We start from the raw sequence: 23635 nt of genomic DNA, 5'->3' as shown, positions 1-23635 counted from the left end.
CCAAGTCTTCAAATGTTATAGGCATATGTACCTAATGTTTTTAGTGTATTTTTCAAAGGTACACCAGTATTTACGACGCCTGATGGTAATAATTGTATGTGGCTGAGATGATGATGGAAGGTCAACTCCTCAATGGTTAGGAGTTAAAGGATAATTATTTCACTACTGTAGTACGCATATTCGCACTGATACTTATAATATCAACAGGAACCACTAAAAATCAAGAAATAAATAATCGTTTTAAAAAATCCGCCTTCAAAAATAAGCGCGTTAGAAAACACGGAGAAACTAAAAATCTGAGTCTGATCTGATCTGTTATTTTTCATTCTCTTTGCACCATTTTCACTTGTCTCTGTTTAGCCCGATGGTTGACTGATAGAGAATGCCATTAGGCATTCAGTCCGCCATTTGTACATTTTTTTATTTATGTGCAATAAAGTTTAAATAAATAAATAAATAAAAAGGAAATAATAATAAACCTTTGAATTCAGATTTCTCATCGGATTGCAATAATCTAAAATCTGAATTTTTAGTTTCTCCGTGTTTTCTAACGCGCTTATTTTTGAAGGCGGGTTTTTAAACGTTTTTAGGGTTCCGTAGTCAACTACCCTTATAGTTTCGCCATGTCTGTCTGTCCGTCCGTCCGTCCGTCCGTCCGCGGATAATCTTAGTAACCGTAAGCACTAGAAAGCTGAAATTTGGTACCAATATGTATATCAATCACGCCAACAAAGTGAAAAAATAAAAAATGGAAAAAAATGTTTTATTAGGGTATACCCACGTAAAGTGGGGGCTGATATTTTTTTTCATTCCAACCCCAACGTGTGATATATTGTTGGATAGGTATTAAAAAATGAATAAGGGTTTTCTAAGATCGTTTTTTGATAATATTAATATTTTCGGAAATAATCGCTCCTAAAGGAAAAAAAAGTGCGTCCCCCCCCTCTAACTTTTGAACCATATGTTTAAAAAATATGAAAAAAATCACAAAAGTAGAACTTTATAAAGACTTTCTAGGAAAAATATTTTGAGCTTGATAGGTTCAGTAGTTTTTGAGAAAAATACGGAAAACTACGGAACCCTACACTGAGCGTGACCCGACACGCTCTTGGCCGGTTTTTCTTTATCGTAGCAACACTAACTGTTCTCATAGAAAAGTGTCAAAATAGTTGCCACATTCAAAATGTTTTACATATAGATGGTGGCGCCCCTATTATTTTCTACTCTTTTTGCCAGACTGTAATAGGGTTTTTACTGTGTAGACAGCTATTATATGGCTATTACTCGTACATCAAACTTTAACACATTCGTGGACACGTACGCTATAGCATACGCGTAGTCATTTGTTTCCTTTGGTCTATGACAGATGACGGCACTAGCCGTCCGTGAATTAATAACGATAATGCCTGAGCCGCTCTATCGGCAAACAATTACGCTAAGTAGAGTCGTTGATAATTATGTAAACAAGGCGAAACGAGTATTTATTTTTAATTTACTGATTTAACGTCGATATTTTCATATAAATATTTCGAACATTTCGTCCATTCGTTAGTAATAAATTTTACAGTATAGATAGTTGATTGGTTATAATGTCTCTCCTGTGGACATGACGAAAGTTAAGGAAAGCTAAACCTATGTTTGTCTTACAGGAAGGAAACATGTTTTCAGTACCTTGGTCCATGGCACTTGAGACTCAAATTAGAAAAACGTGATACGAATCATACGAATTAGGGATGTACCGACTAGTCGCCGACTAGTCGGGAAAGCCGACTATCCGGCCACATTTGTAGTCGGCGATTAGTCGGCGACTAGTCGGCAAAAAGGGCCGATTAGTCGGCACTTCATTAGTGATAGAAAAACAGTACAAAATTAAATTACCAGCTGAAAATTATGATTGTATTATGTAGCTATTAGTAATTCCTTTTTCTTGTCAAAACAACAAATATCTGTTATCAACACAGAAATAAATTTCCTACCTAGGATTATCGACTTCATAGGCAGGATCACTGCCCACTAAGCCAAGCCGGTTGTTAAAAATGGAAAATGTATATAAATATTGTCATGAACCTTTGAACATCTGTAAATAATCATGAAAAGCGCGAACGAAGGACCAAAAATGACATTCAAAATGTGAATTTACCGAAAATTATGTTCTGGCCGACTAGCCGACTAGTCGGCCGACTAATCGGCCACCCAAGCGCCGACTAGTCGGTAGTCGGCCTAGTCGGCCAAATCAATAGTCGGTACATCCCTAATACGAATGTAACCAATATTGACCTCTGTAGAGACTGTAGTGACAAAAAGAAGTGACTAAATCTGTTTCAGGTGGACCTTCCTATTTTTAACCGACTTCTTTTTTTATTTGTTGTATATGTTTTGTTTTTGTTAGATTATGTTCAGGTGTAATTCCCCAATTAATTAAGTACAAACCTACGTATAATATCTTTATATTATCTCAATTGAGTTTAAACTACGAGTATTCAATGCAGGCCAAGCGTACCAACATTACTCGATTGACAACATGGCGCCGATTACGACTCTGACGCTCATAAAATACCTACCTACGTTATTTAATTACGTAAGTATTGCATTCTATTAATTATACTCAATACATGTTACAGTATCACATTCCAAATGATTGCCAAAAGGGCTCGATCGAGCAAGGAACTCAAGCAAGACACGTAAATAAAAGAGACTGTTAAACTATCCCCGACCCAACGCTGATTCTCCTGGTTTTGTGTATTATGCCACTGCAAGCTTAATTAGCTAAATCCTTAACAGTTGTATTCCCCTAGCTAGCCTTATTTAAAATACTGTCTCACTCTTTAGCTAAGCAATACTTTTGTATAGTATAGGTATTTCAGCATGTAACAAAATAGTGTACGTAAGATCAAAAGTGACGAGATGAGAGAACGAAATAGTACATTACGATAAAAGTGCGTAAACAAGGAAGTTCGAAACGAGTGGCGATAAATTAAAACACGACCGAAGGGAGTGTTTTTAATCGACACGAGTTACGAATTTCCTTTCCGCACGTGTATCGTACGACGTTTTTCAGTACAGATGGCCCTCCGAAGTTTCGACCTGACATATAATGAACCACTTCTCGCACTAGTGCCTAAAAAACGTCGTACGATACACGTGCGAAAAGGAAATTATCGTAACTCGTATCGATTTAAAACACTCCCTTCGGTCGTGTTTTAATTTATCGCCACTAGTTTTCAGCTTCCTTTTTAACGCACTTGTATCGTACCTAATGTACTCATACTTGACGTCAAAGTCACCTGTCTCCTAATATATGTATGTAAGTAAGTACTTTATTCAATCTTTGCCAAAGTGGGCTCGATCTTTCCTAATTCAAATGTAACGTTTTAAATGCTATCACATTCACTGAGCGTGTCTCTTAAAAACCAGCTGGACTTTCATTACAAACTGGTATTATCAATCTCAAGGCCAAAAGGCAGTGGACACTAATAGTCGACAATGTTTGTGACACTCTGAAGAAGCATATCGTATGTTATTTGTTGACTGACGCCGCCGTGCCAAGGCGTGAATGAAAGTGAGTGGACGTGCTAATTTTACTACGTACGAGTCGTACGACTGCCTTGACATTGCTCTGTGCATATAAGCACGAGTAAGTACCTATCACAGACCAACCCCTATAGACATCTATTACAAGACGACTCGCGGTGGCCAGCCTTCCTAGTATTTGCACTGATATAAGCGCGGGCGCTCGCCGTGCCCGATCAGTATCGACCAAGTAACAGACCCGGCTCCTCGCACCCCAAACACTGGTGACCTATGAACCAAATATACAAGACGAAGGAGGTTCTCTGTGGTACCTATGGGAAATTTCCGATGTAGAATTACATAGGTACAGTCGACTACAAAGAGATGTATCCATTTTTCACCTTATTACAATGCAATAAGGTGAAAAACATCTCTTTGTCGCAGTAGCAGTCAGTTTATGATTGAAGCTGATGATCCTATGATCGTATTTTTCAGTATAGGCTACTTGCCTGACTTGCCTCGTGGTCAAATCAGCTTCTTTTTAAGAACTGTCAAAACGAATGTGAACGACTTGCTAACATGCGATTGATATGAAATCAAATTGAGTGACGTCATCACGTCACGGTCAACTCAGTTACTTTATTTATTTCTACCTGACTTATTAAATAGAAATTGGATTTAAAAATAACTTCTGTCCATATTTTTCTTATCTTATCTGATGCTTGATTTCGTGCATGGTATACAATATTTTATTTTAACTACAGTCAAGTTCCCTATTGGCAATAGGAGGAGCACAGACGTGGCACAGACGCAGCCGCTTGTAGTGAGAGTGAAGGTACCTAGGGTTATCTCAGAAGCCCCCAGTTAATATGAACAGTCAAGTCTGATAAGATCCGTCGCTCGGCAAAATGCCTCGACCGAGGTAAAAAAGTTTTTTTAAATTAGGCTTCAAAATTGCATGACATCGAGTGTCAAATCGATGATGTGACATGGTGTGACAGCGAAATCTAGGATATTCGTACGTACAAGATACCGTTCCGTTAAACGTATCACCAATATATTTGATTCTTCATGTGATTTTTTTACAATCAAAAATATTTTTTAATTTTTGTTTTTTATACTAATAAAGGAAAAATAGGAATGGTTCACATCATATATTTTTTTATTTCTTTCTTGTAATTTTTACAAAGTATTAAGGAAGTAAATTGCGAAAGTATTACTACCTTGCGTAGTAATGTTTGCGTAAAACGTAAACATCGTAGTTACACTTCCGTGGTAGTTACAGGCCCCGTAGCCGAATGGCATTTCTCCGACGCCAAACGAAAGCGATACGCCGCTGGCTCTGTCGCGCCAATACGCAAGCGCGATAGAGATAGATATCTACTAGCGCTTCGTTTCGTGAGCGTTTCGTGAGCGATTGTGCCATTCGGCTAGCCACCCTGATCAGATAGATTTTAAATGTCATTGACGTCAGTGTAGATGACAGCTAGGCTAATTTCGCGACTTTATAGCCCGGATTGTAGTCGTCGACACGGGTTTTAATTAAAATTTATTGAATTAATTGTGTGTTCAATAAAAATAAGCGATAAAGTAATCAGTCGAGCACTATGGATTCAGGCGATAACCGCGCAGAAGGCTGGAAATATCTCAATAAGCAGTTTTTGGAGACGGTTCGTACTGCTTTGGTAGTCCTCGTAAAATTGGAGAAAGATATATCATATTATCGTTGCTAGTTAAAACACTTATGAGTTGATAACCTTTACGGCCCCTATGGATATATTTAGATCTATTATTTGGTTCTAAATGGCATAAAACGTAATTTAACCTGTCATGTACGAAATTGTTTAGTGAATAGATAACGATGAAGGTAACAGGGTATCTTATTGCGTTGAGGTTTATAAATAAGGATGTTATCATCGCATATTAATAAAGGACATCGGTTTTTAATATCAAAAGTAGCACTTGACCTTCATCTTGTTAATAATGTTTCTAATTAGATCTTTATCTAAATTATCTTCAAATATTTCTAATGTTCAATATTTATTGTGTAATTAACTAAATTTCACGTTTTACAAATGTGACAATATTATCACTGCAAACTTCCAGCAAAGTTTCAGACCTCAAATGCATCTAAATTAACCATCTAAAAATCTTACTGGTTTCTTGGTTGTTTACATGTTTTGTATTCCTACAAATGTTTTATAAGAGTTTTGCTTACCAGAGCAATTTACCTTTTTAAGCACTTCATGATATTGATAAGTAGTTTCATTTTCCAATGTCTGATACACATTTGGTTAAGTTGTTTAGCACGATGACGAACAGACTTACAAGCACTTGTACTTGTGTATTTTTAGTCAAACCCTTTACTCTTTCTTTCCAGGTGAAAGGGCGAACTACGTGAACATTCCCCATGTGATCGCCATGGTGGGGCTCCCGGCGCGGGGCAAGACCTACATCTCCAAGAAGCTCTCCCGGTACCTCAACTGGATAGGAATCAATACAAGGGGTCAGTCTTCTTTTATTACTAACAAGGCTAGGAAACACCCATCATAAAAAAAAACACCCTGTTCTGAACAACATAAACTCTGTTGAAAAATGCCCTATAACGGCTCTAGACTGCGTATGTACAATTCAGAGTCATAAATGGGTTCTAAAATCATGGTTATGATTAAGATACGAGGGTGAGCTATTTTCATACTAAACCTGAGTTTCCACCAGTAAATTATTGCTACAAGTTTTGAGACGGAACCATGGGTAAGAGTGAGTGGCAAATATCTGCATCTCTTTCTTGCATATACCTCTGTATCAAAACTTGCAGCAATAACTTGCAGGTGTAAACTCAGCTTATCATATGTATATGACGTCAGATATGTCCAATTAGTAGGAAAATAGCTCACCCCCGCCAACCTCTGGGGCCTATTGCATAACAATTTACAACTCATATTACAAGCGGTAGTCCCCCTCCAATTCATTTTATAAGAAAGAGAGTTCCACTTGTAATACAAGTTGTAAATTGTTATGCAATAGGCCCCTGGTTATGATTTCAAGATAATGGGTGTTTGTCTGAGATTTTGTTAATCCCTCTTATGCCACTTGTCAAATTTAATAATTTAAAAGAACAATAGATGCACTGGATTAATAATCTTTTTATCACAGTTTTAAGGATTTGTGATATTTACTAACACTATGGTTTAAAAAAAAAATCGAAATAAATATATTGAATTGAATAATATAGAATCAGAACCATATTTCACTGATTCCAGTCCTGAAAAGCTTAGGTAACCTTCTTCTACCCTATTCCAAATACTCTAAACTCTTTATTATTTTAAGAAGTTAAATAAAAACCATAATGAGAAACTTATTTACCCTGAGAAACATAGCAGACAAATGTTAATTAGTTAACCACATTGCTAACCAGTATATTGATTTACAATTATTGTGGTTTATGGTCCAATTACAAACATTAATTAACTATTAATGCTTAAACTGTTATTCAATATAAACTAATGAGATGTACTTCGAACTTTGTACCCTTTAAATTAAATACACTGTGTAACATGAGGAAACCGAATAATTTTAACAGGGCATTCCTCATCATATTAGAAGAGTAAAATGTCAAATAAACTTTTATGGATTTCGCCTACTTTCAGATTTATAGCCATTAAAAAAAGAACAATGAGCAATTATTATTTCTCAGAACAAAACGCTGTTTTGATTGTGATGATGTCGTTATCAAACATAATCTAACTATCCTCGTTGATAGATATCAAAAAGTAACTAGTGACATATTGCAAAATAGTATTTTTGGAGAAAAAAATTGTTTAATGTATGTGCCAGTTTTTATAATATATGTTTATTGTAAGTGCCACTTTTACGAATAACATTTACTTTTTATGTGAAAAAAAAACACTAAAAAAAATTACACAAAAAAAATTTTTGGCGAAATTTGCTTGACGTCATATAAAGCCGCGTATCGACTGCGCGCGGCAAACCATCGAACATTGGCTCGCGCGGCGGCCGCGCAATATGGGGACGGGTCTGCCGCGCGCGGCAGCTTGAACATTGGCGCGCTCGAACGTGCCGCGCGGCGAACCAGTTCGTGTCGGTTTTTGGTGGCGCGGCAAAGGAGCGTCAGTGTGTTGTGCGTGCGCAATTGGGACGGACCTAAATGAATGTTTGGTCACGGATCGCCTGCCGCGCGCCGCTGCCGCGCTATATGAAAGTTGAGCTTTAAATTGGCTCTCGCACCAAAACGCAGGTTTGGCGCGGTCGAACATGGCTCGCGCGGCAGCCGCCCGCAGTCGATACGCGGCTTAACATTTTATCTTTAACTAGCTTTTACCCGCGGCTTCGCCCGCGTAATAAAAGTATTCATTAAGATTTTCATTTGGATCCTTAGGTTTCTCTGGTATATTTATCTGCGATTATTTCGATTGCACATAATACTTTTGCTTGCAATGATTGTAGAAATATTACACATCGACCACAGCGTAGGTAATTCTATATACGCTGGGGAAACCTTTATAAACATCCCACATAGCCCGTATTTCGACACTATATGATCGGTGGGTAAAAAGTACTTTTTTCTATTATCCCTTACAATTTTTTACATTTTGCTTATACTTATCGCAAACGTAATCTTCAAGCAAGCAAACAACGATCGTCTTAGAGCACTTTGATTGTAAGAGACCGCCGACCGATTATCCGTATCCCTCTAACGATACCCATATTATCCGTATCCGTATCCGTTTCCGTATCCGTATCCGTATCCCTATCCGTATCCCTATCTCTATCGCTAACGCTATGGCTATCGCTATCCCTATCGCTATCCCTATCGCTATCCCTATCCCTTATCAAGATAACACTAAGTTCTCGCGCTTTGTACACATATTTAAAGAGGATCCGCGAGAGGGCGCGCAACGCTCAATACTGTTTCTGTGTCGCTGTGTGTTTATAAATTAATTTAAAATGTAAATACTCAAGTGTTGGTGATATGATTGTGTCAAGACTCTAAAGGGTACATTTATTAACCAATTTAATATTTAAAGTTAAAGACTGAACAGCAAATAATAGTGATTATCGGCAAATAAATAAAGGATTGCGGTGGTAAAACGGTTTGTTGCCAGCAGCGTCGGTTAAGATAAGCGCCAGTGACTTGAACGCGGACACTTGTATGAACCGCTGCATCACTTAAGACCTTTGTGACAACGCCCGCTAAAGTTGCTCTATTGCTGGTCTAGTGCGGTAATGACCAGTTACTGTATAGTTTTAACGTTGAGTTTTGTATGTCTACATCTACTAACGAACATTAACTTCTACCAACATTTTAATTTTGCTTCTACGACATAGTCATTGTTTGTTTATCTTTAGTTAAATTTCATATAAACTTAAACAATGCAGTGCTCAGCCTGTCCTTTCACTGTTACTGAAATTGAACTACTTGTGTGCGTAATTTGCAAAAACAATTACCATTACAAATGCGTTAACATTACAAGTGCAGAATATAGGGAACAACAAGTGCAATTAAAAAGGGAATGGCGGTGCCCTTCTTGCAACAATGTCACAACACGCAGAAAGGGCGCAGACCACACTCCAGTTCGGGCCCTAAATCAGTTCCGTCCCAACATCGTCCGAGATCTGCTTTCGGAATCTCAGCAGGCAGATATGTCATGCGATACATCACTGTTGGATCTTGAGAATGACTCATTCGCCCTTGGGACCCGAGTAGCGGCACAGAGCCATGATGGCGGGGGTGTAGAAAATAGTATCCCATACAGTGCTTTTGCGGCACTTTTACAACTTAAATTTGCAGAGTTTAGAACGGAGCTCAATAGCAACTTTAGCACTAAAATTGATAGTCTGCGGTCAGAAGTAAAGTCCTTGACACTAGAAATAAAAGGGTTACAGCATAACATCAACTGTGTCAATGAAAAAGTGAAAGTCCTCGAGTTAGAGAACGTGGACCTGAAGTCAAAACTCGCAAATGGTGGAACAAATCAAAGCCCCGACATTCAAGCGTTGCAGGAATCAGTCACACGGCTGGAGACTGAATTGAATGACAGGGACCAGGCTGCACTATCTAATGACCTCGAAATATCAGGAATCCCGGAGTTTAATGATGAGTCGGCCGTGCACATTGTCATGGCTACGGCAACAAAGATCGGAGTCCAACTACAGGAGTGTGACATAGTGAGTGCGGAGAGGGTCGGGCCAGTACGGGACGCGGCGCGGACGGCGGGCACGGAGCCCGCGCGCCCGCGCCCGCGCCCGCTCGTGGTGCGGCTGGCGCGCCGCGCGGTCCGGGACGCGCTGCTCAAGGCCGCGCGGGTGCGCCGCGGTGCCACCACCGAAGGACTCGGCCTGCCTGACCACACCGTATCAAAGATTTATGTACATGACCGGCTAACCAGGAAGAACAGGGTGTTACTGGGCAAGGCTCGTGAGCGAGGCCGCTCTGAGCAGTGGCGTTTCACTTGGAGTAAAGATGGAAGGATCTACGTAAGGAAGTCTGAGTCGTCGAAAGTGTATCGGATTCGGACTGACAGTGATTTAGATCGCGTTTTTTCGACACCATCCAACAACCCCGTGGTATAGCACTTATGATTGTATTGTACCCAATAAGATACTGAATAGTTACATTAGTAAAACAATGTTTGCATTATTTTTCCTGATCTCCGTTGCCATGTTCCAGTATTGTTTAGATTTGATCATATGTCTAATGAAATGTTTATATGTTTTTATTAATGTGTTATGTATTAATGATGTTTACGTGAAGCTGCGTTCAATTATTATTATAATTTCTATAAATTATTTATATCTGTTGAGATGTGTACACAATGTTAAAATAATATTCCATAGAAAATTGTTTTCGTATAGTATTAATTATCTAATGAAATATTTAGTAAATTTTAATATTTATTTCAATACCCGTAATAGTCGTAATGTTTTTTTGAAGTTACGTAATGTGAGTATTACAAACACAATTCTAAAAGTTTACCTAAACAGTCATCATTTGAGCGTATTAAAAGAAAAATTAATAAATTGTAAGTACATTGAGATTTTGTACTCATTTGTTATGCAATTCATAATCAAGAATAAATATGTGACTATTGGCTTATTGAACCCTGGTTCACTTGGGACACGCCATGAGGAGTTTATTGTGGCTCTCGAACGACACTCGGTGGATATAATGGCGATCAACGAGACTTGGTTGCGGGCAGGCGAGGAGGCGCGCGCGCCGGCGCCCGTGGGTTACCGATTGCGCACGTACCGCACGAGACTGCACGTACCGCGCCCGGCCGAGGTGCGCTCGCGCGGCGGCGGAGTCGGCTTTTACATTCGTCGCGGTGTCCACACGCGTATACTCGATCATCCTCACATACCCTTAGTAGAGCAAATGTGTTTGAGTATAAAAATTAATGGACTTAGGTTTGCCATAGGTACTGCGTATCGCCCCCCTTGGCTTAACGTAGACACGTTCTTCGACGCCCTGACAGAGTCTGTTGGTGCTTTCTACGAATTTGACCATATAATTATAGTGGGTGATTTTAATATCGACGTGCTCTCGCTTAATGATACAAACACAAAAAAACTCTCGGAATTTCTACATTATTTTAATTTAAATCAATTTGTCACTCAACCTACTCACTTCACCGATCACTCGGAGACCCTTATAGATGTTATATGTAGTAATCACAAACTGTCTAATGTGTGTATTGATCATGTCCCTGATTTAAGTGCACACGCGTTCATCACATGTAGCTTGCAGGTCAAAAAACCTAAGCCATGTCCCACTTGGATCTCTTGGCGGCCACTAAAATATATCCCACTCAACGACTTTAATGCGCTTGTCGGCTCAATTACGTGGGAACGACTTTTGTGTGAAAATGTTAATAAATCGCTTGAATCTTTTAACTTATATCTTAGGTATATATTTGATGTATTTGCTCCTGTCAAAAAGACTTATTTGAAAAATAAAAGCTATCCTTGGATAACTCCTACAGTGAAGGATATGATAAAATTGAGGGATGAAGCACACGCTAGATGCCGCGCCACTGGTCAGGAATCTCACAAGTTATATTACAAAGAATTAAAAAGTATTGTTAACCAAGCTATGTTTAATGAGAAACAAGCATATTTTAATAGCACAATTAATGAACAAAGTAAAGACTCTCGTACGTTATGGAAAAACATAAAGCATAATATTGTTGACTTCAACAAAAAAGACTACAACCTCTCTAGTCAGTTTAAGGATCCTAATTCAATTAATAATCATTTTCTTAGCACTCCGAATACAAGCGTCACAATTTCAGACCTTACGTTTTTTGAATATAACCGTTTCAACTCATCTACGTTTAGCCTAAAGCCAGTGGATGAACACATGGTGTCAAAAATTATTCTTAAAATCTCTTCTAACTCCCAGGGATCTGACGGCATCACGCGTGACATGATTCTTTTGACGCTTCCACGTACCCTTTCAGTCATCACAGCCATAATAAATCAATCGATTCTATCAGGAATATTTCCTGAAGCCTGGAAGGAAGCTCTTATAAAACCCATACCTAAAATTAGCAATCCAACCGACTACAAAGATCTCCGGCCAATCAGTATTCTTCCTTTCTTGTCGAAAATTATAGAAAAAGTGGTAAGCCAACAAGTGACTGACTTTCTGGAAGCTAACTCTATATTGCCGTCTAAGCAATCTGGTTTTAGAGCTGGGCGTAGTACATCAACTGCCCTGCTTGACGTTGTGGATGACATCTTGACTAATATCGACGCTGGAAAGGGATCATTCATGGTTTTACTCGATTTTTCACGTGCGTTCGACACCATTGATCACAATTTGCTTATTTCCAAGTTAAACTATTATGGGTTTGACACCAAGGCTTTAAAATGGTTTTCTAGTTACTTGAGTGGTCGCCGGCAAAGAGTACAATTAACTAGTGATAATGGTAATTTTGAAGTGTCTGATGCTTCCTCTGTATCCCGTGGCGTGCCGCAAGGTTCAATATTGGGTCCTATTCTGTATATACTGTATAGCGCTGATATAGTGAAGGCTATCAAAAACTGTACATATCACATCTATGCCGACGATATTCAGTTATACCTATCTTGTAAGCCAAATGATACTTTATGTGCAGTGGAAAAAATAAATGAAGATTTGAGACGTATAGTACAGTGGTCCGATAAAAACAGTCTAGTCTTGAACCCGGCAAAGTCAAAGTTCCTTGTTCTTGGTACTGAGAAGCAAATACGTAAAATATGCGACCACAGCCTCTCGATTAAAGTTGGAGATACCTGCATTGAGCAAGTAACAGAAGCAAGGAATTTGGGCGTGCTGATGGACGGTAAACTTAGATTCCACAACCACGTTTTGGAGATCTCAAAAGTATGTTTTTACAGACTTAAGATATTATATAGTGTACGTAGATATTTAAGTACTGACGTTAGGATATCTCTATGTGAATCTCTGATTCTGTCAAAACTTAACTATGCTGATAATGTCATAGGTGGGTGTCTATTGTACCAAACAAAAAAGCTAATGCAGCGGGTGCAGAATGCATGTGCGCGATTTTGTTTTAATATCCCACCTCGAACTCATGTAACTCCTTACTTAAATAATAGCGGGTTAATGAATATGGAGTCGCGGCGTTCGCTGCATTTTGCTTGCATGCTTTTTGGCATTGTAAAAACCATGACGCCCCTCTACCTCTATGAAAAATTAACTTTTTCCCAACGCCATATCCGAGGAGCCATTCGTCTTCTTTGCCCTAGGCACAGCACCGCAGCATTTCGTGGCAGTTTTAAATACTCTGCCACGAAGTGCTGGAACAATATTCCTCCACCTATAAGAAATTCACCATCAATTGGATCATTTAAATGTAAATTAAAAAAACATATTTTAAATTCACAAAAAAAAAATTAAACTCAGCTGGGCCTGTCCAAATGGAAAGAGTGCCTCCCTTATATTGTATTATATTACATTATAGCGTTAAATTCTACTTCACCTTTAATGACGACTGTTTCGGTGCCGTAATTTCGTAATTAATTTCGTAATTCTTTCTTTCTTTGTGGTCTACATTTAATTGTGGTCTTCATTTAAATAATAACAATTATACCAAATTAAATTTTTGAAACTTTTTGTACCTACCTACTTATATGAGTGAGCTTGATCGCTTTTTCTTTGGTGTATGGTATCATTGGTATCTATTTCAGGTTTTGCACTTACCTATATATAAACACTATTATGTACTTTAGCATGTAGTTGCGCTCTCTCGGAAGGGTTTCCACGGAAGACCAGCGTCGAGATTCTTAAGTGGTATCTTGACATTAAGCTGAGTGGAGACCCTTTCAGTGACGCTTAACAATAAATTAGTACTGTCTATGTAATTCCTAAATTTAAGCGTTTTCTGAATAAATTTCTTCTATTCTATTCTATTCTATTCTATTCTAAAGTCACATACAGGTCGAAAGCGATTAATTAACATTATTTTTACCTTTTTTCCCAACGTTTCGGCCAGGTTGCACTGGCCGTGGTCGCGGAAGACTGACGTCCCAGCAAAATGTCACCGGAGATGTAAACAACACAAAACTACCCGATATTAATTTATATAAATGTTCGGGGTAGACAAATAAATATAATTTACCCGCATGTAATTATTTACGACATCACATTAGAAACCTCAAAAATAACAGTACTTCTCCACTATGTAATGGATGTTATTATACATATAAACCTTCCTCTTGAATCACTCTATCTATTAAAAAAAACCGCATCAAAATCCGTTGCGTAGTTTCAAAGATTTAAGCATACAAAGGGACATAGGGACAGAGAAAGCGACTTTGTTTTATACTATGTAGTGACATCGCTATCCCTATCGCTATCCCTATCATTCATTCATTCATTCATTCATTTATTCCTTTATCAAACATAGTTTTACATGTCAACAAAATTACATATAAATACATTCTTCTTTGTTATTTTTTGTTATTAAGTGTCTACAGTCGGCACTTATAACTTACATAGTTAATGCAAACATGCTGTCGAAGATACATTTCAATTTTATAATTCAAAATGGTTGGTATAGTGAACCAGTTCAAGAGTGCACGTCGTTGAAAAATTCGTCAACAGTGTAATACGCTTCAAGCATAAGTTTATTTTTAAGTTTATTTACGAATTTTGCCTTCAAAAATGCGTAGTTAAAATTTTTCAGTTTCCTCATGCATGTTACACCGTGTATAAATACAATGTGTTCTAAAGCGGTGCACAAGAATAAAGGGTTAATTTTACTCTCTGCAAGGAAAACCGAATGGGGCACCATGTGCGCATTTTAAAGTTAATTTTATCTAAAATAAACTTTTCTTTTCCAGTATTCAACCTAGGCGAGTACCGGCGGCATGCCACGAGCGCATACACGTCACACGAGTTCTTCAGAGCAGATAACAAAGAGGCCATGGCGATTAGACAGCAGTGCGCGCTGGACGCTTTAAAAGACGTTTGCGAGTGGCTAGTCAAAGGGGGTGAGGTCGCGGTAAGTATAGTAAGAATATAGTGTTACTATTATCCATGGCAATAACAGGCAAGAAAAAGTTGATTCACCCATATACAAGTTAAACTGGTAGGTGGATCACGTGGTTTTCAACGTTATTCCCTCCCACTTTTTTGACTTTGGAAATTTTTATGTTGTTTCACTCAGAATCGCGAGCTCTTTCAATTCTAATAAGAAAAAAAAAGTGTCCCAAGTTTTTTTTTCATTCCGATACCATTTGTATGGTGGTAATGGAATGGAAGGTTTGAAAAATGTATGGAAGTCTTGGGCTTGGGACATTCTTTTCTCCTGTCAGGATCGAAAGACCTCGCGATTCTGAGTATGGATCGCGTAAAAAATACCCATGTTACAAAAAAAGTGGGGTGGACAATTTTGAAAAAATGGCTCAGGTACTTCAAGAGCAGATAACAAAGAGGCCGTGGCGATTAGGCAGCAGTGCCCGTTGGACAATTTAAAAGACGTCTCCGAGTGGCTAGTCAAAAGAGAAGAACTTGCGGTACGTAGAACATGGCAAAACTGGAAAAAGCCTTTTAAGTTTTAAAACTGTAAGCAGCAGTAGATTGTAAGTTGTGACCTAGAAGTGTGAGAGGGCAGCCGGGACAGTAACCTGCAGCTCCAACTCCAGGGGATTGGGCTGAATGAACGCATCAGTGATCGACAGCCCGCCTGTTTCCGGCCAGGCGTCCCTACACTACATCTACAAGTTGTGACATGATGCATACAGGTGTATCTGTATAGCTACATAGATGCCTGTATCTAACATGTGTTATCAATAGAAATGTGATCAGCCTCTAAATCGGATCGGGTTGACGTATCGTAAGAGTAGTAACCGTTTTTCTTTATCCCCTTGTTCCTCGTAGAAAACTAAGTTTGACGTATCTTAGCTAACTGGGTTATGAAATAGGATTTTTGTTTTCTTCGTAGAAAACCATTATTTTTTGCAATTTTTTATCACGGTTATGAAATGGGATTTTTTTTCCCTCGTAGAAAACTTGGTTATCTACGAGGAACAAGGGTTTTTATCACATCCTGCACACATTGTTAATCAAAAAACAGTGGCAGTGCAATGACCTAAACTTTATGCATTTTCAAAAACGTGACATTTATGAAATTATGACTCATCTCTACAATTTAACCAGTTTAACACTCCGTTTTTTGAGAAGCAGTCTCGAGGTATCTTTTTTCCTTTTTAGTCTTTAAATTTACTGTATTCTAATTTATGGTATACGTTACAGGTGTTCGACGCGACGAATTCAACGCGGGAGCGCAGGCGCATGATCCGCGACATCGTAGTACACGAGATGGGATTCAAACTGTTCTTCGTTGAATCCATCTGTGATGACCCTCGCATTATTGAGCAAAACATTATGGTGAGTTGCGTAAAGTGTTCGCTAGATGGCCCTGTGCTGGTCGACGTAGGATGTATAAGTAGCGACATCGTGGTACCCGTTTTACATTTATGTACCCTTGGTACATTTATTTTAACGAATTTGTCCATCACCTATCGAAATAGTCTGAAAATACATATCAGATAGTATTTGTTTAGATGACAAGAAGACTTGCACTGAAATAAAATAAACCCAGTTGACATGAGGAACTTTCCACGCTGTCTATCGATAAGTCGTTACGTCAACATCGATTGCAATCACCTACACACGGATCAAATACATACGGATTTGCACTAAACAAGTAAACAACTGTAAGTATTAGGGTCAAAAAGATTTAGTAAAAACGTCACTTCTGTGGACAATATTATAAAAGTTAACGACTCTGGTACATTCGTATCCCGTTTTTCCTATTTGAGTGTCAAGAACTAAAAAAATGTTTCCCGTCATTAGAATGTCGTCTAAAAATTACCACTAGATTTTCTTAACTTTTGTAATGTCCACAGGAGAGATATAACCAATTACCCATACATTAAAATCTGTTTGACCCATTATCAGTATCACCTAGGTAATAGGCTAGTTTCCTATACTTAAAATAAAATACTTTATGCAGTGCACGAAATAAAGCACCACATAATTAGAAGAAAAATATGGGCAGTAGTTATTTTTAAAATAATTTCTATTTAATAAGTCAAAGAGAAACATATAAAGTAAATGAATTGACCGTGACGTCACTCCTCAGTATTTCATAGTAATTCCATATTAGCAAATCGTTTTGACAGTTCATAAAAAGAAGCTGATTTGACTAGTAGGAAACTAGCCTATTGACCGTACACCGTATCTCGTGAGTATAAGGTTCCTTTATGGATCATTATTTATACTATCGGTTGTATTAGGTATGTATGGAGTAAAGCGTTCAGAGACTAATTGGATTTGTATTATTTATAAACAATTTTAAGATTTCACCACCCCCACCACCCCCTTTCTTCCCGTGGGTGTCGTAGAAGGCGACTATGGGATATGGGTTAAATTGTGGTGTAGGCGAGAGGCTGGCAACCTGTCACTGCAATGCCACAGTTTCGTTTTCTTTTAACGCCTTATGTGCCAAGAGTGGCACTGAAGCTTTAGTAGTTTCATGTGCTCTGCCTACCCCTTTATGGGATACAGGCGTGATTGTATGTATGTAATTTTAAGATTGAAACCATGGACCAAGAAAAATTATAGACCGAAGGTTTTAAGCAGGATTTGATTACGGTTCGGTACAACAAAATTTTATAATACCATGTTCGTATAATGTCGCAATGTTAAAACGGATGGGTAGTAAAATGTCTAAAATTGTAAAAATACCAATTTTAAGTACACCAAAATGCCAAAATGACATTGGCCTATTACATCCAATATCCAAAATGTATTAGTTTCATAATAACCAAAATTCAAAATGACACTTTTTCAGAATACCTAAAATTGTATTTACATTGTACATTATATTCCTTGCACTGAGTTTTATTATTAACTTTAGTATTTATTTATTTAGTAATTACAAATTTAATAATTCATTTGCCTCTTACTCTGACAGCTGCCAGGAATACAACCTTCTCACACTTGAAAATAGACGTAAATTAGCTGATATGAACTTCCTCTTTGATATAGTTCGAAACCGTCTTGATTGCCCTGAGCTATTATCTGGTATACTTTTTCGGGTTCCTAAACGTCGCACTAGGAATACCACGCTATTTCAAGTCCCACTACATTCTACTAACTACGGGTCAAATGCTGTACTATCTCGTATTCCGCATCTTTATAACCAGGAATTCGACTCAACAGATCCTTTTAATGGCACTAAAAATAAATTTAAAAATGACGTATTAAATATATGGCCGTATGCTTGTTTGCCACCGACGTAGTATAAAAAAAAAATATTATTATTGAAAAATAACAGATAAAAAAAAATGTAATTCATTATAAAGTAAGAGGTATTTTGTGTTTGGGCTTGGAAAGACGATATATCTTGGTATCTTATCACTTATAATATGGAAGGGTATATAAAAAAAAAGTAGAACAATAGTCATTTCTTACAAGAGCTTAATCTGCGTAATATAGTGATCCTTGGGTATAAGCGTGAGTATAAGAATTATTTATAATCGCTAAATTCAAGTATCTATAAATATTATCATAGATTAAATAAAATATTATTAAGGTAGGGTAATATTTAACCTGTGTATCGACCTCTAACTTCACTTTTCGTTGTATGTATTGTTTCATCAGTTCACTGTTTTCTGTGTGGCTTGCACATTTTCACTGTAATTTTAAATATGTAACACAATTATTTTTTTTAGTAACATATTGTGTATAATACTTTTCACTCAACGGATAACTGTTATTGGCCTAAGACTATGTAAAAATACCTATGTAAGTTATATATTTACGGCTGTTGTTGTCCTAAATACCAATAAATAAAATAAATAAAAATAAAAATTTAGTTAATTAATGCTAACTATTTATGAAAAACTGTAATAATACAGTTTTCATGGATAGGTACTGCATTTTAGGCATTTTGAGAAAGTGAAAGTTTTGGTTTTAAGTTAATTTGACTTTTAGACATTTTGAGAATACGGTAATTTGAGAAGTAGGTTTAAGTCATTTCAAGTTTTAGACATTATGAGACTAATCTAGATTTGGCATTGCGACGTTTTATGAATATAGTATTATACAATTTGGTTGTAACAAACCGTAATCCAGGATTTAAATAATCTTATGTGCTGGACAGTCTCATGAAGCACACCATTTACTGAAATAGTCAGACATAGCTCTATTCCTGTACCTATGTACTAGCTCTAGTACCTATGTACTAGATCTTTAATCAGTACCGTGGTCACAGTATAAAAAAGAGTACTATCGTACAGTATGGCCACTCCCGCTCCCCGCTGAAAGTTCCGCCCACCCCCTCTCGGTTACCTCACAGTTACCGCCTGTCAAAAACGCGAACAGTCAACCTGTCATATTTCACTCATACAACCATAGTACGCGTTCACCTACACGAGCTTAGACTGTGTGCTAGGAACGCGCCTCTTTCATATATTTGATCGCCAGTGTCCGAGGTGTGCCGTGGTACCGTTTTTCTTTCCAAAAACTCTGTATTTTTATGAAATTTATTTTTCCCCTCACTAGCTCGGAAACACGTGTTTTGTCCTTTAATACCAGCGGGTAAAAACGCATTTTATCCACTAGTGGGTAAAGTAATTTGACCTTGAATAAAGTCAAATTAACTGCTTTAAAATTTATAAAAGTAGGTGAATCTAGTAATAAAGATGATTTACCACCTGTGGAACTACTGGAAGCAGTGATAAACACATTTTTTGCGTTGTAGTTTCCTCGTTATAGTGAGGGGAAAAGTTTTGTGTTACACTCGGGTGCAAATGTATTTTACTTCTCGTGTGTTAAAAAACTCGCAAGTTCAGGATTCTATTCTCGAACCACTCGCTTCGCTCGTGGTTCAACTATAGAATACTTTCACTTGCTCGTTTTTCAATTCCACACTCGGCGTTAAAATACAACTTTGCCCCCTTGTATAACAAATAACTATAAAAATCTCCTATAACGTTTATTAACATTCCCCAGGAAGTGAAAGTGAGTAGCCCAGATTACACAAACATACAGAACACGGACAACGTTCTCAACGACTTCCTCCTCCGCATCGAGCACTACAAGGAGAAGTACGAGCCGCTGGAGGAGAACCTGGAGTCCGACTACAGCTTCATGAAGATCTACGACACGGGAGAGAAGGTAAAAAAGGTAGTGAACTGAATGGGTGGATGGGATGGTGCATTTAAATGACATAAAATAAAAATTAAATTAACCTAAATAAAATGATATTGTATGCGATTATTGACGGGTAATTTCATGGTGCGCTTTATGTGTATTGTTGTTTATTCATGTTTTGTGACAGGCGGAAATATTTTTTTGAAGTGAAACTCCTAATACGACTTACAACTGTTTTAAACGTATCTAATAAAATCTGGTAACTCACGTAAAATTTTCGAAGGTCGCTCGACATGTTTCGCTCCGTAACTATGAGCATTTACTTTGAGCAGCGCGATGCCGATGGTATCCCGACGCAAATTCTTTTAAACGTTTAGCTCAGTGTTACCAGTTCCAATTGCCAGCGTTAAACGTTTAACGCTCAGTGTTGCGAACTCGAATTTTGAAAAAATGCTAGTCTGATGTCAATGATGATATGACAATTTTTATAGTGAAACTCTTTAACTTGTCCGTATTTTATGAGTTTATGTTTTTTTTCAATAATTTAAGCAATTAGAAATGTAAAATATTTAAAACGGTAAAAATATGGAAGCAACTAAACGCAAAAACGTGACAGTCACTTGACAGAATGTTTTAAGGTTATGTTCTTATATTACGAAGTTACACTTCATCCGCGCGGAGGGACTCCACCCCATTTTTTTTTTCTTGTTATATGTATTTTAGCTACCTCAAAGTAACTTTATGATCAATCCCTTTGGTGTTGGTGAAATTAGCCATACATACCTACATACCTTAACTTATAATCTTAAAATCTACCCTCGCTTTATTTTGGATAACCTCTGGTAGTTTTAAGGACTAATACTGAAAAAATTCTCAAGGTATTGAAGGGAATGGGTCTAAACAGTTGAAATTATGTATGCACACGTGCGAATCACTTGCAATTAATTTTAAATGAATTAAACTGAGATGTACTCTGACATCTCTCCTATTATTGTTTTTATTTAATAATTTTAAAACAAAAGATATTCAGTATTCTTTTATATTTCACTGAATTTTTTGTTGTATTGTAGCTTCTTTAATAAATGTAATGCATGGTAAACTATTGACATTTCCGTTTTAAATCCACTTCGGAAATAATTATTTCGCTTCCCCGGTTCGCTTTTACAGGTTGCAACCAATTCTTGTAGAACTTAGCCCAGGCCTTGTGGGCCTAAGTGTAAAATCCAGCCCAGCTTTATATGCCGTGTGAATCTTATCGAAGTGAAACTTCTATTGCGACTTCCAACTGACAGCGTTAATCGTTTATCGCTCATTGACATCGTTGAACGTTTAACGCTCAGTGTTGCCAACTTGAATTTTGAAATACCCCTTCCTATTTTCATTTCCACATTGCGAAGTTTCACTTCTTAATTAATAAATTAATATATTTTCCTCCTCAGGTAGTGGTGCACAAACATGAAGGACACATACAGAGCCGGATAGTCTACTACCTGATGAACATACACATAGTGCCACGGACCATATATTTGACTAGGGTGAGTTTTCCTCAAGAAATATGAATTAAGTTATTGGATTGAGTTTTATAATAATAACTTTATTATTATGGTTAAACCAGGATAGGGTTAGACTGGTTTTAGTGTCACGGAGCGATTCACACCGGACTAATATGTCAGCAATTCCTGAATAGTTTGTACATTTGGATCACGTCTTTGATTTTGATAAAAAATGGTAGGCTGATAGAGTCCATGATGCTGGGCAAGATTTATTTCATTTATTTCATTTATTTATTTAACATTAAAGTCATGTGCATTACAGAAGGTGTTAGTTTGAGGTAGTCAGTACATGACACCCGGGTAGGGCGCATAATGTTAGTACTTATGAGGTACTTACTTATATACTAGTCTACATATTACCTACTTATACAATTTCTAATTCATGCGTTTTGATGTAATATTAATAACATGTCAGAGGGAGTACAAAATTAATAATTATATAAGTATACATATTCAATAATTGCCAATATGAATTAATGTTGGCTAATTTATTAATCTCAGTCACAATTTAAATGAATTATAATTATTATGATTTTATGTTATTAAGATTTACATTTCCATTATAATATAAGATATTACCTACTTATCTCATAAACGCTGTTTTATGGATTCCCTTCTAACAATGAATCGTCACTTAAAAACTCGTCAATCGTATAGTACGACTTCTCGATAAGTAGCTTTTTTAGTTTACTTTTGAATACTGCATCGTCGCGTTCTTGTTTTAACTGTTCGGGTAGCTTGTTTACTATGATTGCGCATCGACAGTATGGACCGTTTCTATACATGGCGAGTCTTGAAATTGGTATTACAATTTGTTGTTTATTATTACGTCGGTTCGAGGTGATTTGTTGCAATGGGAATAAGTTAGTATTTTTTCTTACGAACATAGCCGCCTCCATAATGTATATACTTGGTAGGGTTAATATTTTATGTTGTTTAAATAGTGCCTGGCAGCTACTTGGGATTCGCGTGTTAGTGAGGATTCGTAAACATTCTTTTTGCATCACAAAGAGCTGACTTACGTCCGTGCTAGCCCCCCAGAGGATTATTGCATATTTTAGCCAGGAATTTGCATACGCATAATATGCTGACAAAGCCGTTTCATAGTTTGTATTTATCTTGAGGATTCTAAGGGCGTACACGAATCTCGATAATTTTGCTTTAACATGCTGGATATGAGACTTCCAATTTAAGCTAGTATCAATTTTTATTCCCAATAAATTAAATTCAGTTACTTCCTCAATGGCTGTGTTATTAATTTGTAATTCCATATCCAACGACTTTTTTTGCGGTGGTTTGAATTGGATTATTTTAGTCTTTTTAAGATTTATTTCCAAATTATGATCGTCGAGCCAGTTTTGGATATCGCGAGATATTTCCTGCAAACGTTCATTGCACTCTGCGCTGTTTGTGCAACTGAATAATATGGATACGTCATCCGCAAACATTATACAAGTGGCATCTAATATTTTAGGCAGGTCGTTGATGTAGGCCAGAAATAATATACACCCGGCAACACTACCTTGGGGTATAGAACAAGTAATATTTCGTATATTAGATGAGACGTCTTTGACTTCCCTGAATCCGCGCAGAAATATTTAGTCTGTACGTATTGACTACGATTTTCCAAATATGACTTAAACCACATATATGCGTTTCCGCGAATGCCCATGCCGCTTAATTTTGTTAGTAGAATTTTATGTGAGACTCGATCATACGCTTTAGTCATATCAAGGAGAAATCCTACGCCGTAGTATTTTTGGTCTAGATTATTTAGGATTTCCTGAGTATAATTGTAAACCGCTAGTGTAGTGGAATGACGCTTTCTGAAACCGAACTGGTTCTTATCAAGGACGCAGAATTTTTCAAAAAAATTGTA

General features: G+C 37.3%; 1 protein-coding gene across 8 annotated transcripts in view; it reads left to right on the top strand.

Annotated features, from left to right (window-relative positions):
- Positions 1-23635, top strand: part of LOC125230196 (6-phosphofructo-2-kinase/fructose-2,6-bisphosphatase) — a 65492-nt gene that overhangs the window by 29368 nt on the left and 12489 nt on the right. For 5 of the 8 annotated variants that reach the window (XR_007177500.1, XR_007177501.1, XM_048135272.1 and 2 more), the window contains exons 2-6: positions 5891-6016; positions 14881-15041; positions 16295-16429; positions 20063-20236; positions 21643-21738. Coding sequence is in view for 6 of the 8 variants with exons in the window: in XM_048135272.1 (XP_047991229.1) it covers positions 5891-6016; positions 14881-15041; positions 16295-16429; positions 20063-20236; positions 21643-21738 (692 nt within the window). In the remaining 2 variants the exon portion in view is untranslated. Of the gene's footprint in view, positions 1-2489; positions 2579-5026; positions 5181-5890; positions 6017-14880; positions 15042-16294; positions 16430-20062; positions 20237-21642; positions 21739-23635 lie in introns of those variants that run through there. The other 3 variants (XM_048135275.1, XM_048135274.1, XM_048135271.1) reach the window with 3 other exon arrangements.

The sequence above is a fragment of the Leguminivora glycinivorella genome, chromosome 10 (assembly GCF_023078275.1).
Source record: "Leguminivora glycinivorella isolate SPB_JAAS2020 chromosome 10, LegGlyc_1.1, whole genome shotgun sequence".
Classification (NCBI taxonomy): domain Eukaryota; kingdom Metazoa; phylum Arthropoda; class Insecta; order Lepidoptera; family Tortricidae; genus Leguminivora; species Leguminivora glycinivorella.
The sequence above is the reverse complement of the archived record's forward strand: the minus strand, read 5'-3'. Positions and strand labels throughout refer to the sequence as shown.